This window comes from Phodopus roborovskii, unplaced genomic scaffold (assembly GCF_943737965.1).
Source record: "Phodopus roborovskii unplaced genomic scaffold, PHOROB, whole genome shotgun sequence".
Taxonomy (NCBI): domain Eukaryota; kingdom Metazoa; phylum Chordata; class Mammalia; order Rodentia; family Cricetidae; genus Phodopus; species Phodopus roborovskii.
The window spans coordinates 34,428,660-34,446,871 of NW_026126517.1; the positions used below are offsets into that span (position 1 = coordinate 34,428,660).

An 18,212-nucleotide genomic window follows, 5' to 3' on the forward strand; every position below is an offset into this window, starting at 1 on the left:
CATGCATAACACATAGCCTACAGAAACACATTGGATTTATTATATGTTTGATTTTGAACTCATTTTTGGTCATTGTATGTTCAGAGATCTTTTACTATCGCCAAGTTTGTCAAAACCCCAAGTTCACTTGTGTGACCCAGTATGGTGCTGCAGCTTACAGTTTAAGCTGGGCTCTACATAATCTTTGTACTTTTTTATGTATTTTGGTAAGAACTCAGATGTTTCGTCCTTTGAAATTCATTGTGTGAATTGTACTTACTTTGTCTCCTGGTCCTTCCCAATTGAATAATCTATAAGATGTCCTCAGTTGAAGACTTACAAGCTGGACAACTGTTTATTTGCATGTTTCTTCTTCCAGAGGTCTATTGTTGACACCATTTACCGAAGTTAAGAAATTTAAGGATTGGGCTAGTGTAGTGGCTCAGCAAGTAAAGGTGCTTACCAATAAGCCTGACAGCCTGAGTTCAATCCCCAGAACCAACTCCAAGTTGTCTTCTGACGTCCATGTGCACACTGTGACGCCCTGTACCCTCATCTCCACCTTCCCATGTATAATGAATAAATAAATGTAGAGTATTTTTAGGTTGTGAGCCTAGGCTTTAACGGCTGAGCTATCCCTCTAGCTGAGAGTATTTTTAAAGTTTTGAAATTTATTCTTATGAGTATCTGACTGCATTATATGTTGTGTACCACATGTCTGGTGCCTAGGGAGGCCAGAAGAGGGTGTTGGATCCCATGAAACTAGAGTTACAGACAGTGTGAGTCCTCTTGACGAATAACCAGTCTTCTTAACCTCGAACCATCTCTGCACCCTAAGGGAAAAAAATTTTTTTGGCGACCGGGTCTCAAAATGTAGACTGACTACAGGGCCTGGTACTTACTAAATAGACAAGGCTAGACTTGAACTCACAGAGACCTGTTAGCATGTGCTAACAAGGCTCCAAGGGGAGGGGACTTAAAAAGAAAATTTAAGAATCTTAATACATTTCCCCCAAATGTAAGCTTGAGAGGATGCTTTTATTAGCGTTTGAAAGAAAATCCTTATCTCAGCAGCTGCCCAGTAGAGTAAAAAAGCGAAGAAAGCCATGCCATTTGAGTTGCCAGCATGGACATTCTCCACATTATATCAGACAGCCATATAGCAGTAGAGGGCTTTCGAAAAAGAATAAGGATTCTTTCTGACTCTTTTGTGACAAGGTCTGTGTAGTCCTGGCTGTCTTTTAATTCTTTATGTAAAGCATACTAGCCTCCCAGAGGTAGGGTTCAGGCAGGAGCTACAGTGTCCTGGTTTCCCCCTCCTCCCTTTTGGCATGGGAAAAGCCCATTGTGCTCATGATTTGGGCCCTGGTTATCACTTTATTTTCCTGATGGCCCTCTACAAGTTTCTTTCCTTATATAATAGACAACATTGGCAGTTCTTCCTGTGGATGACATCACATTTTCATTTCTGAACCTATGGCTGAAATGCCTTTCTCCCTGCTGTTCTCTGCTTGATTTGCTTTTAACGTCTCCCACTGTGCACACCCAGACTTAGCTTAAGTAGTCCGTATGCAGTATGAATTCAGCTGTTTTGTGTCTGGGATCTCTAGTGCTCTGTGCTTTTGTCTGTCTTATATTTGACACTTGATTGTTTATATGTGTCTTTTCCAGTGTTCAAACTGAGATATTTATAAGTATGTCCTGTGCCTGCTCCTAGCCCAGTGCTTACCACTTAGTAAGAAAATTATATATGCTTGTTGAATGAGTAAGTAGGTGAAAGAATTTTAAAAGGTCACTAACACCCAGGTCTAACCACATAGCAAGGAAATTACATATACTTGTTGAATGAGAAAGTGGGTGAAAGAATTTTGAAAGCCTAAGATGAAAACCTAAGATGGCTATAGAATTTTGTTATTAACAGTTGTCTCTCTCTCTCTAAAGGCTGGTAGCGTATGAGTTGAAAGTTGGTGGCTGAGCACTGTCTTTAAATGCTGATAACTCCCTGAAGTGCAGCTTTGCAGAGGGGTAGCTGATTTCCGTTAATCCCAGTTTCATTCTTACAACTTTTCTATTGCTGTTATAATTTTAAGACTCAGACTTTTGTGTATTTCAGGGCAGGTGATATTACAGAATTAAAAATCTTGGAGATACCAGGTCCTGGAGACAACCAACAGTTTGGAGACCTTCATCAGACAGAATTAGGCCAAGTGGGTATCAGTCAGAATGGTACAAGCAAGGTGGTCAAGAAGCCAACCTCTTCTAGTAGTACCCCTCAGAACATCCCTAAGAGGACAGATGTGAAGAGCCAGGATGTTGCCATTTCTCCTCAGCAGCAGCAGTGCTCAAAGAGTTATGTGGACAGGCACCTGGAATCCTTGAGTCAGTCCAAAAGCTTCCGTCGTCGGCACAACTCTTGTAAGTACAGTCAAATTGCTATTTCTCATGACCTAGTGTTTTGAGTGTTGTAAGCTGTTACCTCCTGTTACTCTTTAAGTGAATCCCTTATTTTATAAAAGGGGCACTGGCAGAGTTTCATAGAAAAATAGGATGCTTCTATCTCTCTAGGGCTAGTCCCTTAAGAGACTCAAGGAAAAGAAAAGGAGTTATTAGAGGTAGACCTAAGCTTCTTGCCCAGTCTTCTATTTTTCTTCCTTCAGGAAAGTTGGAGCTCTGCACCATATTGGTGTTTTAAATCTGATAACTGGTGGTGATTGTGATGTCTGAATTGACTCTACTTGGGCTGTATTAGTTGATTCTTGATTAAGACTTCTGTTCTCAGAGAGAAGACTAGTGTAGGCATCACTGTTATCATCATTTCTGACAAACTGATTGTTTTTTGTTTGTTGAGGTGCTGTGGCTTGAACCCAGAGTATATACCTGGCAAGCATTCTGCCACCAAGCTTCATCCCTAGCCCAAACTTACTATTTTACTCTTATTTTTTATTTATTTCTGTGTATGTGTGCAGGTATGTGCATGTGGAGGTCAGAGCACAATTTTCGGGAGTTGGTTCTCGCCTTCCATCATGTAGGGCCTGGGGATCAAACTCAGGTTGACAGGATTGGTAGCAAGTGCCTTTATTTTCTGAACAGTCTTACCAGACCCCAAACTGGTCACTTAAATTTTGTTGTGTTTACCATATCCACTAGAACATTAAGGAGAGCATATATACTGGAATACATTGCTTTCCAGTTTTGTTTGCTAGTAACAGATTATTGAATTCCACCTGCTGATTATAGAACCATAGATGGGTCACTAGAACCTGTAATGTTTTTTAACATGTGTGCTAGAGTAATGTAATTTTGATACATAACAGATTTGTTCACATCTATTACTATGTCATAAATACATATGAATGTTTTAAAAATTCCTTCTAGGAAGGCTGGATAGTCAGCTTGTTGGTTAAAAGTACTTGTTCTTGTAGAAGTTCTTGGGTGCTTGATTCCACCCAAATGGTGGTTTATAACTGTCCATAACTCTAGTCCTAGGAATCTGATACCCTTTTCTGATTTCCAAAGGCACCAAGCACACATGTGGTACACATATAAGTGCAAAACACTTATATGCATAAAGTAATAAAATAAATACAATTTTAAAAAATTACTTCTAGGCCTAGAAAGATAGCTCAGTAGCTAAGAGCTGTTCTTTCAGAGGACCTGAGTTCAGTTGTCAGCACCCAAGTCAAGTGACTCACAACTGCCTGCAACTCCAAAGGTCCTCCTCTGGTTTCTTTGGGTACCTGGTACCTGCATACATACATGCATAGGTACACATAAAAATAAATATTTAAAAAATTACTTCTAAATGATAATCTGTCTTAGGGTTACTATTGCTGTGATGAAATACCATGGCCAAAGCAACTTGGGGAGGAAAGGATTTATTTAGCTTACACTTCCACATCACAGTTTATCATTAAGGAGGTTAGTACAGGAACTTAAGCAGGGCAAGAACCCAGAGGCAGGAGCTGATGTAGAGGCCACGGTGGAGTGCTGCTTACTGGCTTGTTCTCAAGACTTGCTTAGCTTGCCCTCCCATAGAATTCAGGACAACCAGCCCAGGGATGATACCACCCACAATGTCCACCCCTACCCCATCAATTACTAATTTAAGAAAATACCCTACTAGCTTGCCCTCATCCCAATCCAGTGGGGGTATTTTCCCAATTGTGGTTCCTTCCTCTCAAATGACTCCAACCTATGTCAGGTTGACACAAAACTATCCAGCATACTAGTCTTACTTTTTTTTTTTTTTTAAGAATTATTTACTTTTATGTCTATAATGTTCTGCCTGCACACCAGAAGAGAGCATCAGATCTCCAAAGCAATAGAGAGAAAACCTGTCTTGAAAAAACAAAACAAACAAACAAACAAAAAACCCCACCAAAATGTGGACTTTGCTCTTTGCTAACCACTGTCATCCTTATAACTGACAGCAAAGAAACAAATGTGTCTATATTCAACAGGCTTATAATTTATATGGAATCATGTATACTACACCATGCTAAATATGAATCTATTGATGTCTCCGACTTTAATCTATTATCTCATTGTGCAGGTTAGTTTTGTGAACTTGACAGAAACTAGGGTCAGCTAGCAGGAAGAACCCTTAGTTAAGGAATTGCCTCCAACAGACTGACTTTTAGGCATGTTTGTGGGGGCCTTTTATTGATTAATGATTGATGTAGAAGGGGCCCAGCCCACTGTGGGTGGTGCCACTACTTTGCAGGTTGTCCTGGGTTGTGTGTCAAAGCAAGGGAACAAACCGTGGAGAGAAGGAAGCTAGTAAGCAGCATTCCTCCGTGACCCTGCCTGCTTCATTCATTTCTGGCCTCCTAGTTTCTACTCTGCTTGAGTGTCTGCCTTGGCTACCCTCAGCGATGGACTGTGATTGGAAAGTGTAAACCAGATAAACCCTTTCCTTTCATTGTTGTTTTTGGTTATAGTGTTTATCAGAGCAACAGAAACCATGTCAGTGTTCATGGATTAGATTTTTAAAGATTTATTTTTATTTACATGTGTGTTTGCTTGTATGAGTTTTTGAGTACCACATGCTGCAGTGATTCAAGAGTGGGTCAGATTCTTTGGAACTGGAGTTTTAGGCAGTTTTGAGCCTCCATGTGGGCTCTTTACCGCTAGCCACCTCTCTACTTCCATTATAGATCATTTTTACCTTCTTACATTTATTGTAATCTTACACTCCAACTGCGAGTGATTGATTCCTGCCATTTGCCACCTACTTATTACTTGATTCTAATGATACAGGTTAAGCATCACCAATCTGAAAAATCTAAAATTTAAAGTGCTCTAAAATGTGAAACTTGAACACTAATAGAATGACACAGTTGAAAAATTCCAAACTTATTCACATGTGACAGATTGCCATCAAAATTCAGGTACACTGAAAATATTATATAAAATCACCTTCAGCTATGTGTAAAAAGTATATGTGAAATATAAATGAATTTTGTGTCTAGTTTTGGGTCCTATCCCTAGGATAGCTTATGTATATACAGATATTCGTAGAATCTAAAACACTTCTGGTCCCAAGCAGTTTAGATGAAGAATACTTAATCTATATCAGAATTACTAACTTGTAGTCCCCATCCCTATGGGAGATTGACATAGAAAGTAATGTTTACGTGTAATTCCTCTTGCCTTTCATCTTATAGACTGCGTTTATTTTCAGAGTTACTTAGGTTTTTCATCCATGTTGTTGATTTGTTTCTTATATTCATAATACAGATGGACTGCCATTTTTCATACCATTCTGAGATTCTTCAAACTACTCAATAACTTGAAATTCATTATTTGCACACATAAAGGCTTATTACTCTTTTTGTTATTAAGTTCTGTTGGTTTTCACCAAATGCATGATTGTGTGTCATTACAGTGTCATGTAGAATAGTTTCAGTGTCCTAAACAATCTCCTGTGCTTCATCTGTTCAACTGTCTCCTTTTTTCTCTGCTTTCTCCTGATAGCTGCTGTAGTTTTCATTTTCCAGAATGTCACAGATTAAATCCCACAATATGTAGCCTTTTTGAATGACTTCTTTGACTTTGCAATATGCATTTAAGATTCATTCATGTCTTTGTGGCTTGGTATGCCATTTTCTTTATTGATGAATAATATTCTAGTTTATGGATGTGTCACCATTTGTTTAACCTTTTACTTATGTTGAAAGGAATCTTGATTGCTTCCATCTTTTAGTAGTTATAAAGAAAATTACTGTAAGAACTTGTTTTCAGGTTTTTTTGTTGTTTAGTTTTGCCTGTTTTGTCTAAGAAGCCCTAACTAATCTGGAACTCAAAGAGATCCACATGCCTGTGCTTCTTGAGTGCTGAGGTTAAAGGTGTGTGTGACTGTTTACCTGCATGTATGATATGAACCTTGTGCCTGCCTAATGCCTGAGGTCAGAAGAGTGCATTGGATGCCCTAGAATTAGAGCTACAGATGGTTGTGTGCTGCTGGATTTTCTGGAAGAACAAACAGTACTCTTAACTACTCTTAACTACTGAGCCAACTCTCAAGCCCTCTTTTCTGTTCTTGTAAGTGTTCTTCCAAGGTGAGTTATAAATTGAGGAATTTGTTGGTTCTAGTTAGCTAATCTAATGCTGATAAGATTTAGAATAAATACAGTGGTGGCCCACACCTTTAATCCCTAATCCCAGCACTTGAGGCAAAGGCAGTTGGATCTCTGTGAGTTCCAGGTCTACATAGTGAATGTTAAGACAGCCAAGGCTACGGTTGGGTGAGGATGGGTTTAAAGAATAGTTTCTGTGGCTGTCAGAAAACTTTCCAAATGGATGAATGGATCAGTCATCTAGTCCAGGTTACAGAGGGAGACCACTTATGGTTTATTAAGTGTATAGATCACTGTATTAGTACAAATCTTATTTGTCATGCTGGTGGTGTAGCTTGGTTGTTGTAGTGCATACCTAGCTTGAAAATCTGGATTAGATTCCCAGTGCCACATTAACTGGACCTTTGGTGCTATGCAGATGAGAGGTGGAAGTTCAAGGGCATTGTGTCATGGATACAGATGTACACACATATATTAATAATAAATTTAAAATTATAAAGTCATATTTTTTCCCCTCAAGACAGGGTTTCTCTATTGCTTTGGAGCCTGTTCTGGAACTCTCTCTGTAGACCAGGCTGGTCTAAACTCATAGAGATCAGCCTGCCTCTGCCTCCCAAGTGCTGGGATTAAAGGTGTGAGCCATCAACCCCTAGCTCAAACAGCATTTTCTATCATGGACCGTGCTACCTTTGTAGTGGGGTGTTTTGTCAGCATGCTGAGAAAGCTCTACAGCCATCTAGGGTTATTTTCTTTGATTTTGTACTTAGCATTTCAGTATCTCCTCATTATCTAGCACAAAATTGAGTAGATGCTATTAACTTTGTTGTTTTTGACTGATACTGTTTCATTAAGTGTCCTGTATTCAGATTATACATTTCTATGACAGTCATAAGAGCTCTTAATTGGTTCAATAATTTATTAACTTTTAGCACACCTGTGTATACATTAGATATGAGACAAAAATACAAATTAACACAGTGATACATGCCTTTAATCCCAGTACTTGTGAGGCAGAGCCAGGCAGATGCCTGTGAATTCAAGGCAAGCCTGGTATACAGTAAGGGCTACATAGAGAGACCTTGTCTAGAAAACCAAGACAAAACAAAACAAAAAGAATTAGACCATGTGGCATACAGAATGGGGACATGACATAGAGAAGATACTGGGGACAAGGATTTGTCCGAGGAACCTACTCCCTTCAGTTAGACCCAGCTTCCTCAGTTTCCATCACATCCCAGAACATCAAATTATGTACTGATTAATGAGGTTGGAGCCTCAGTGTCTGATCACTTTCCCAAAACCCCACACCTGAAAGTTGATGCTTTGGGATCAAACTTAACACAAGAGTCTTTGAAGGTTATTTCCAAATCCAGTTAAATAAGACCAGATGGAAAATATCTTAGGCTTTACAGACTACAATCTTCATCTGGAATACTTAATTTTGCCTTTGTAACAAAGTACAAAACTACAGCAAAACTGCCTTAAATCATTTATAGACAGATGAATATTACAGTGTTTCTGAAACCTTATTTGCAGAAACAGCTTGGTTGGATTTAACTTTTAAGCTTATATGACATATTTAGGATGACGTTTATTAGTGATAACCTGTGGATTTATATACAGAATAAGCTTGTTATTTTTAATTGGGTGATCTTATTCTCCCCCAGTGCTGAGGATTAAACCTGTTTTTCCTGCATGCTAGGTGAATGCTCTGCCAGCAAGTTACTGATCAATTTTTACTGGTACTCATTATCATTTAAATATTGATACAGCCAACTGTGTGGCACATAAATCTAATTCTAGCTTTCCAGAATTGCTACAGGACTACATGGCATAGTGTGTTCTAGGGCAAGAAAGTTATGTAAGTTCACTTACATGGACACACGTATTTTCTTAAGATGCTTCAAAAATGATAGTGACATGAAACCTCATATCAGATGCCAGTTTCCATAAGCATATTAAATTCATGAAGTGTGATTTCCTATGATTCCCCCGCCCCCCTCAAGACAGGGTTTCTCTGTATTGCTTTGGAGCCTGTCCTGGAACTAGCTCTGTAGACCAGGCTGATCTGGAACTCAGATCTACCTGCCCCTGCCTCCCGAGTGCTGGGACTAAAGACATGCGCCTCCAATGCCCAGCTGTTTCCTATATTTTTTTAATTAAAAGTGAATAAAATGTTTTGTATTATCTTCTTCGTCCCAGTGGATTATCCTGTTTGGACCTGGGGATGAGCACATCAATCAGAGAGGCAATTGAGTTACATGCCCGTTTCCCAGTAGATAGTTGATGCTTTTGAAGGCTTGGCTTTTTGTCCTGTTCTTTCTTGCTTTTAACTACAAATATTACTAATGGTGTAGTATTCTTGGATTTTCATACCTCTTCTCCCTTTCTAAATCCAGCTCTATTTTCTCCTGGCACTTTATGAATTTCTGGGCTGAGGAGATGGCTCAGTGGGCAGGAACATTTGCTATGAAAGCATGCTGACCTGAGTTCAGATCTCTAGCACAAAAGTGAAATCTGAGTACATCCTGTACCTACAACCCCAATGTGGTGGGGGTCAGAGGCAGGAGGATCTCTGGGGCTTGCCAACCTACCTCCAGGTTCAGTGAGAGACCCTCTCTCAAGGGAATAAGCTGGAGAGTGATAATAGAGCAGGACATCTGACATCTTGTGGGGACACAAGCACCTATAAACGTTTTAAGATTTGAATCCACACCACATTTTCACTGTTTGCATTTTTTTATTTCTCCTTAGTTAGTATTGATTATATATAATGTATTCCCAGCACCTATTTATATCACTCAGCATTCTTTCAGTAAATGTTTGGCAAACCATCGGAAATGGAATGTAGTCTAAACCACTTATTTTGTAGTGGCTTATAATTTGAATTGTTAAAGGTGTCTCTCTTCTCTTTCCCCCCATTATGTTTTTTGTTTTTCTTCTCAGAGACCAAGGTCACATATTCCATACTGAGGTATTAGAAAAACATGAGTTATATTTGCATAATATATACTCTTCAGAATAATGTTAAAAAGGCCACCTAGTGTTGATTAATTTGTCAGTTGTTTATTGACTGCCTAGAAACTGTGCTGTGGACATTTTGCTTATTGGAAATTGAAGCCCTAGGAAGTTGAACAGTGGATATATGATTATATATAATTCTTGCTTTTTGTTTTTAAAACAAGATCTCATGTAGCCTAGGCCAATGGATGATCTTGAGTTCTCACTGTCTCGCCTCCCTTCTCATGTTTGCCCCACCATTCTCAGTCCTTATGGTGCTAGAAATTGAACCCAGGGATTAATGTGTGCATGGCAAGTACTCTGCCATCTGGGCTTCAATTCCATCTCTTAATTCTGTAACTGTATGCTTGTGTTTATGTGGTTATATGCATATGTGCATGCGAGTGCACATCCTCATGTGCATGTGGGTGGCAGAGGTCAACATTGGTGTCCTCTTTCATTCCTTTCCACCTTATTTTTTGAGACAAAAATCTCTCACTTAACCTGGAATTTACTGATTGGCTAGGCTGGCTGGATTACCAATAAGCTGTCAAGGATCGTTCAGTTACAAATGCGTCCCCCTTTACATCAAGCTTTTATATCCATGCTAGGGATCCAGACTTAGGTCCTCTTGTTTGCTCACACATACTTTAATGACTGCCATCTCCTCAGCCCCTAGAATTATATCATTTTGATGACAAAACTGGATTAAATATCTTCTAACTCTTGGCACAGTAAAGGATTGTGAAAAGAGAACAATGCAGTTGAACTGAAATGAGTTGCCTACTTGTATGTATAGGGGTCATTTATTCTCTGTGAATGGTTGGTTTGGAGAATTTAACAAGGCTTTCTCTTTGGCTGCTATTGTAGTGTTGATCAACACACAGCAGCCAAGTAGAATCTACAGACACGGTGGCTGGTTGCTGCAGTGTTGCTGTTTATTTTGCTGTGGTCACTTTTCTTTGATAGTGCAGAAAATGCGTATGTATAGAAGAGATAAAGTTTTGAGAAAAAGAGATCATGGTAAACCAAGATTGAAAGACATTCTAGACTATCCCGGACTCTGTTGTCTGGATTCTTGCCAGCTGTGAGCTTGCCTGAGAGTAAATTAACTTAGAAAGGACCTTATTGGGTGTGCGGAGAAGAACTGAACAATGTCTCCCTGTAGACTTCATTCTTTTACCTTGGTGGCTATGCTGTAGCTCTTGTCCTACTTGTCATTTGATAAGCTTCTGTTGCCTTGGTGGTAGTGCACAGCTGTAATCCTAGCTGTTTGGGTGTTCAAGACAAGTTTAGGAGGTTTATTGACAAATTTCTGTTACCACCTCTTCCCTTATGAAAGGCAGCACTGATTAAGATTTGCAGGAGTCCAGGCAGTGGTAGCACATGGGAGCTCCCAGCACTTGGGAGGCTAAGGCAGGTGGATCTCTATGAATTTGAGGCCAGCCTGGTCTACAAAGTGAGTTCCAGGACAGCGAGGGCTACACATAGAAACCCTGTCTTGGGGAAAAAAAAAAAAAAAAAAAAAAAAGATGTTTCATGTTTAGTTATTTGGGTGGTTTTACAACTTTATTATTCCACATGAGATTTGTGCTCTTGCTCTTTTTTCTACTTCAGGTGATTTAAAAATGCCCTACCTTTCCCTTTGGTTCCTGTAACACTCTCAGATGACTAATATTTTCCATTTATACTGTACATGGACATACTGACTTTGTTCTTTATTTTCTTCCCCAGGGTCATCTAGTAGCAGGCACCCAAACCAGGCAACCCCAAAGAAAAGTGGTTTAAAAAATGGTCAAATGAAAAATAAGGATGATGAATGTTTTGGAGATGATATCGAGGAGATCCCAGATACAGATTTTGACTTTGAGGGGAACCTGGCCCTCTTTGACAAGGCAGCTGTATTTGAGGAGATTGACACTTATGAGAGAAGAAGCGGCACCCGTTCCCGGGGTGTCCCCAATGAACGACCTGCTAGGTATCGCCATGATGAAAACATCTTGGAATCAGAGCCTATTGTCTACCGTAGGATCACAGTACCACACGGTGTGAGCAAGGAGTTCTGCACAGGTGAGTTACGTTGAATCCACCATGGGGTGCTCTTCCTCTTGAATATGCTTAAAACAGAAAAACCCAATTGTTTGAAAGTCAGCATCTTGAATCAGAAATTAGTGAGTTGGCAGTTGATGCAGTGTTATTGTCGGTTGGGGATGGTGGCTAACTTGTCATGGAACTATGGTGGAGGGGCAGTTTCAGAACTTGTCCCTTTATGTCCTGTATCTGGCAGGTTCCATGTTAATCTACAGTCTGGTTTTCCTGATAACTGTTTGTATACTTCACCAGAAATGTAGCTCTGTTTATTAGTTATTGGCTGATCCAAGAAGAACTGTAGATGGATAAAATCCATGTGCTAAAATTGGAGTTCCTATAAATTACATTTGTTTGTCCTGCTGCTCTTATTTCTCAATATCTTGGTCATTTGAGGGTTTGGCTGGCTAAAAAAATCTACCTAACACCACTGTAGCCGGGTGGTGGTGGATGCGTGCCTTTAAAACCATCAGTTGAGAGGAAGGTGGATCTCTGTGAGTTCCAGGCCAGCCTTGTCTACAGAGCTGTTACACAGAGAAACCCTGTCTCAGCACCCTCCCATACCCCACATTCCCCCACCCCTTGCAAAAAAGAAGAGGAAAAAAAAAAGCCTCTGTATTATAGTATTGTTCTATTACCTTGGTGATTTTCTTTTAGGTTGATTTACTTTTTTATTTTATATATGTGGGTGTTTTGCTTCCATATAGTCTATACATGTGTGCAGCGACTGGAGCCTAGAAGGACAGCCAGTACTCCAGCCTCTACTCAGTTAGTTTTAAGGTTTATTTTGTTTTAGACAGGGTGTCACTATGTAGCTCTGGCTGGCCTGACCTACCAACTGCCTATTCCTGCTGTAGCTCTCTGGGCTATCATCCTTGTGACTCTGCAGAGGTGGTTGAATTGTGAAGTATGTGGTTTCCTGAAATTATTTAGACCACTTGAATTCCTAAGCTTGGGAATATTATGGTCTGTCTTGTACTTAAGTGGATAAAAAGGTAAGAGTCCATGGTGAGAATGAGGAGAACATTTCCTAAAGAGACCAAAACAAAGGTGGTAATTTCTCTTAGTTAGGGTTTCTTCTATTGCTGTGAAGAGACCATGATCATGGCAGCTGTTATGAAGGAAAACATTTAATTGGAGCTGGCTTACAGTTTCAGAGGTTTAGTCCATTATCATCTCGGTGGGAAGCATGACATCATGCAGACAGACATGGTACTGAAGAAGGAGCTGAGAGATCTACATCTGGATCCGTAGGAAGCAGGCAGAGAATATTTCACTAAGTGTGGCTTGAGCAAATTGAGGCTTCAAAACCCACCCCCTAGTGACAAACCTACTGCAACAAGTCCATTGGAGCATGCAATTACTCCCAGTACTTGGGAGGCGGAGAGATCTCCAGAACCACATAAACTGGAAGTGGGGAGATGGCTCCGTTGTTGAGAGCACTGGCTCTTCTTCCAAAGGTCCTGAGTGCAATTCCTAGCAACAGCATATAACCATCTATAATGAGATCTGGTGCTCTCTTCGGCCTGCAGGTATACATGTATGCATAATTAATAAATAAATCTTAAAAAACAAAACAAACCCCCCGAAAAAACAGGAGTGGCAGCACATTCCTGGGGAAGTAGAGAAAGGAAGATAGATTCCTGGAGCTTTCTATCAGGGTCTATACTAGTCTTGGTCTTCAAAAATAAGATAGTGAATGAGGGTGACATCGAGTGTTAACCTCTGGCCTCATTATGCACCCCCACAAGCATACAAACACCAGAAAAAAAATATTGTGCTTATTGAACCTGCTCTTAAGATTGTATTAGGAACTGGGTGGTGGTGGTACATACCTTTAATCCCAGCACTCGGTAGGCAGAGGCAGGTGGATCTCTGTGGGTTCCAGCCAGCCTGGTATATAAAGTGTATTTCAGGACAGCCAAGTACACAGAGAAACCCTGTCTTGAGAAAACAAACAACAAAAGAAAAAGGATGTAGTAGGAAGAACTAGGATCTAGCTTAGCAGTCAAGACCTTGAGTTATGTACGCAAGGCTCTGGGCTCAATCCTCATTCAGTATGGAGATAGGAATGGGGAACACTGGGAGATGGAAAGATCCCCTATGTGAGGCTGTGGGTAGTAATGTGCTAGGTGTTGAAAGGCAGGCAAACTTATGATGGGGTTGAGAGCTTTAGTAAGGAACAGAACAGCAGCTCGTGGGCAGGATTTTCTGGCCTGAGAAGAGGAGGATGTTTATCAATAAACTAGGCAGGTATTGATGACTAGTGTGAGTAAAAAGCTTGGAAGATTGTTTACTAGCTGGTTTGGTTGAGGGTGAGATTTGTAAAGGTGACTAGGAGGCAATAAACAGATTTGGACCAGAGCACAGAGGGCCTTGAACATCTTTGTTAGCCTTGTCTACACATGGAGAATGACTGAAGGGTTTTTATTTAATTAGAAAAAAATTGTAGCCAGGTGGTAGTAGTGCATGCCTTTAATCACAGTATTTGGAAGGCAGAGACGGTAGATCTCTGAGTTCAAAGCAAGCTTGGTCTATAGAGTTAGTTCCATCCAGGACAGGTTCCAAAGCTACAGAGAAACCCTGTCTTGAAAAATAAACAAATTGTATGTAACACACACATATGCACACAAATATGTATTGGTGTTGTACACATGCTACAGTTCACATGGGGGTCAGAGGATAACTTGCAGGTGGCAGTTCTTTCCTTCTACCATGTGGGGCCCTGGTATGTCAGTTTGGTAGCAAGTGTCTTTACCCTTTGTGCTACCTCACGAGCCCAACTTAGGTTTTAGATTAGAAACATCATATGATCCTAATCTTTCTTCCTGGTGTTATGGTAAGATTTAGCACAGAGTGAGTGGGACAGAAGACACTGAGGCAGGATCAATTTCTAACACTCATGATGAAACTAATGTACCAGGATTTTGGACCATCAAGTGTAAACACAAAGATGGGATAGACATGACAGGAGAATTTGATATGGGATGATTGAAAACAGGCAAACTATTAATAAGCCAGAGGACTAAAAGGCATTGGATGTATAGTTTAGAAAGAATCTCCATAGGAGTCTAGCTGTAGTTAGGTTGCTTAACTTTACAGAGAGCTATGTTTGGTTTTGTGATTTGAGGCCTCTGCCCCCCCCCCCCTTTTCTGCGATCCTTTGTGGTTGAGCCTGGAAAAAGAAAAAGGTAAAGTTGCCACTCTGAAGGATAGAGAAGGTAATTGTGAGTTTCAGTGAGAAGGATCATGAGTTATAAGGCCAGTAGGAAGCTAATGAGTCTGTGCCCTTATCTGTAGAGTTGGGGGTTCATTGTCAAATAAAGTAGACTGCAAAGCAGCTTGCACAATTCCAAGTTCCTAGTGGGTACTCAGTAAATATTTGAGTTTAAATGTAGTTGCAAAGGCTACTTCAAGTAAGATTATTTCAAAGCATCAACATTTACAAAATATACTAAGTACCAGACATTAGGTATTAGATATCTAGATATTCAGTCACCTCAGGACCTTTAGAGTGCTGGACAGCCAAATATGTAAATATGCAAATATAGAAATGGGGTACTTAGCTGTGGCCTGAAATGGGTGATGGCATCAGGTTTAGGAGCAGCATTATAGTCAGCAGCATAATAGGTAATAGGTAATGCTACATCGTTTGATTTTATGGCATTTCTGTAAGATTGTATTATTGAGTTCATTATCTTTATCATCTCATGTTGGTGACATTAGGTGACTTGATCAAGAATGACTTGACAATCATTTGAATTCTTTTCCCCCCAAGGTTCTGATAAATTCTTTTCTATTCATGAACCATTCCATTTGGGGAAACTTAATTTTTGAGAAAAAGTTGTGTGTGTGTGTGTGTGTGTGTGTGTGTATTTGAGTAATATGCATGTAAGTGCCAAATGTCCTCAGAGTCTATAAGAGGGAGTTGGATCCCCTGGAGTTAGAGTTATAGAAGTTGTGAGCCTCTTGTCATGGGTGCTGGAAACTAAGCTCCAATCCACTGTAAGATCAGTACATGCTCTTAACTGTTGAGCCATCTCAGATCGGGAGACTTTATTAATAACCTCTACCATTTATTTTCTACTATATGGTCCTCTTTTTTTTTTTTTAAGATTTATGTATGACTGCATGCCAGAAGAGGGCACCAGATCTCATCATAGATGTGAGCCACCATGTGGTTGCTAGGAATTGAACTCAGGACCTCTGGAAGAGCAGTCAATGCTCTTAACCTCTGAGCCATCTCTCCAGTCCCAAATTTAAATTAAGCTCTCTGGTTTTAGCTCCTATACTATCCTCTCAGATCCATTTCTCCTGACCTCTGGTCAGCAGGTTCTACTTTGACCTCTGGTCTGAGTTTGTTTATTTCCTGTCTTACGTTTCTTTCGTACCTTGGCAAACTGAGTCTTGATGGGGCATCTTTTCCCCTTGGGACAGGTTTGATTAATAACTCCTACCTGTCAGTTGTCTTCCATAGTTGGCATTTCATTCTGCCTCTGAGCTCTAGCCACTTTCCTCTGTTTTTTGTTACCAAGAGTCTTTCAAGAATCTTCTAGCATTTCCAAGACTAACAGTATGTTTATCTCAAGAATAAGTAGTTAGTCCCAGGACTTGGGAGGCTGTGGAAGGAGACTGCATTAGGTTCCAGGTCAACTTAAGTTTCACAGTGGATTCTAGGACAGCCTGAGCTACAGAGTGAAACCTGGCCCAAACCACATCATGAGGAAGTCTGTTATGCTTGGATGTGTATTTGGATTTTGAAAAGGCTCCTAAAGAATTTACACTGAGGAAGGTAGAGGCCTCTCTCAGCAGCTGTTATGCACTTGAGGCAACTGCTTCTTGCTTAGAATTGAATGTCAGAAGCAGTGGCACTAATTCATATCTCATGACCTCTTAGACCATGGACTGAACCCACTAAGGTGAATTCCTACCTGAGTCTCCCGCATGAGCCTCAAGACTCAGCACCTTCCCACCATAGGCTAAAACAGATGCTATAGAGAGCACAGTCCAAGAGAGACAATAGGAGTTGAATTCAATGTCTTTTGACTAGAACATGTGAATCCTGTGCCAAGGTGTTATTTCCTCTTGAACAGAAGTAATGAACTTAGTTTCTGAAATCAGATCTCTGCAAGCAGACTGCCTTGATGGCCATTTGATTGATTTGGGGAACCTCAGGTCTAGCAGATCTCCATTTCCAGAGTACAAAATGTTACTAATGTTGGAAGCCTTCAGGGTTTCTGGGCCTGTACAGTAAGGCAGCTTGTGGTTATTTGTGCTCCTGGGAAGGGACTCATGTAGCTTGTTAGCACAATTTTAAGAGTTTGAAACCAAACTAAGGGCTGAAAGAACTGACGTGTTCCTAGTTTGAGCATGGGACTGATCCCTACCAATGTGACTGCATTGCTAATCTTTGCCTTCTTGTTCATTCAGTGCCATGGTTGCTCATCCAGAGAGAAAAAAATGTTTCATTTTAGAGTATCTACCATCTTCCTTAAAGGTAACACATCAAAGCCAAGTTGTTGTTGCCCAAATGTACCCTGACTCTCCGTCATTCCCAGTTATTCGATTGGCAGTAGCCATTCTTTAGGTGTTTATTTAGCATGAAACTTTGGAGTCATCTTTCCAGCTTCTTTTCTGCAGAGAACTAAGCACTACCTTTTCTCATGGGATAGCAAGCAATGCTGGTGCCTTCTGTAGCAGCCCCAGGAGAGTGTTTTCTTTACTCACAGAGTGTTCATTCTGGTTCCGAACTTGTTTCTTCTTTCAAATTTCCTTTGAAATTTTCATGACCCTTTAGTTTCTTGTACTACCTCATAAATCCCCAGATAGTCCTTGAAATCAGTTCTGTCTGGCCTACATATATTACATATACAATTGTTTGTGTAATGTTCTTTTATTGCAGTTTAGGGGGCCATCTTTTGTTCTTTGTTTTGTTTTGTTTTGTTTTGTTTTTTTTTTTTTGAGACAGGATTTCACTGTGTATCTTCAGTTTGCCTAGAACTCTCCCATCATCCTGCCTCAGCCTCCTAAAGCTGTGATTATAGGCCTGTACCACCATGCCTGGTCTCCAGTACTTATTTTTAAATTATTATTTGAATAGGGCATGGTGGTACATACCTTCAATGTGTGTGGGGTTGGTGCTTCCACAGTAAGCATGGAGTGTGAGTTCTCTCTGACAACCTTTATGTGGGCTCCAGGGATTAAACTCTGCTTATCAGGCTTTTGTGTCAAGTGGTTTTTACCCTCTGAACCAGCTCACCCTTGATGGTACATTGCATTTTGTGATAGACTTAATATAGATCTGCAGGGGCTGCCTATTTATTGCTAGTCTGAAGGTGCTATTTTGTAAGTGTTTTTGAGTCATAAAAAGAATATTATGCTACCTCCTCCCTGAACCCCACCTTGGGACTGCCACAGAGTAGACTCAGTTCACAGATCTAGAGAAATCCCATGCCCTTCAGTGGAACTGTACTCTTTGTTCATGAGACATAGGGCACCGAGCTTTTCTACTAAAGGTCCACATTTGTGTGAAGATTGCGTTACATTGAGAGGCTCTTTGTTGTAAGA

General features: G+C 40.3%; 1 protein-coding gene across 1 annotated transcript in view; it reads left to right on the forward strand.

Annotated features, from left to right (window-relative positions):
* The window catches only part of Edc3 (enhancer of mRNA decapping 3), a 34,598-nt gene that overhangs the window by 6,298 nt on the left and 10,088 nt on the right, over positions 1–18,212 (forward strand). The window contains exons 3-4 of the mRNA XM_051197560.1: positions 2,093–2,394; positions 11,292–11,627. Coding sequence (XP_051053517.1) covers positions 2,093–2,394; positions 11,292–11,627 — 638 coding nt within the window. The remainder of the gene's footprint in view (positions 1–2,092; positions 2,395–11,291; positions 11,628–18,212) is intronic.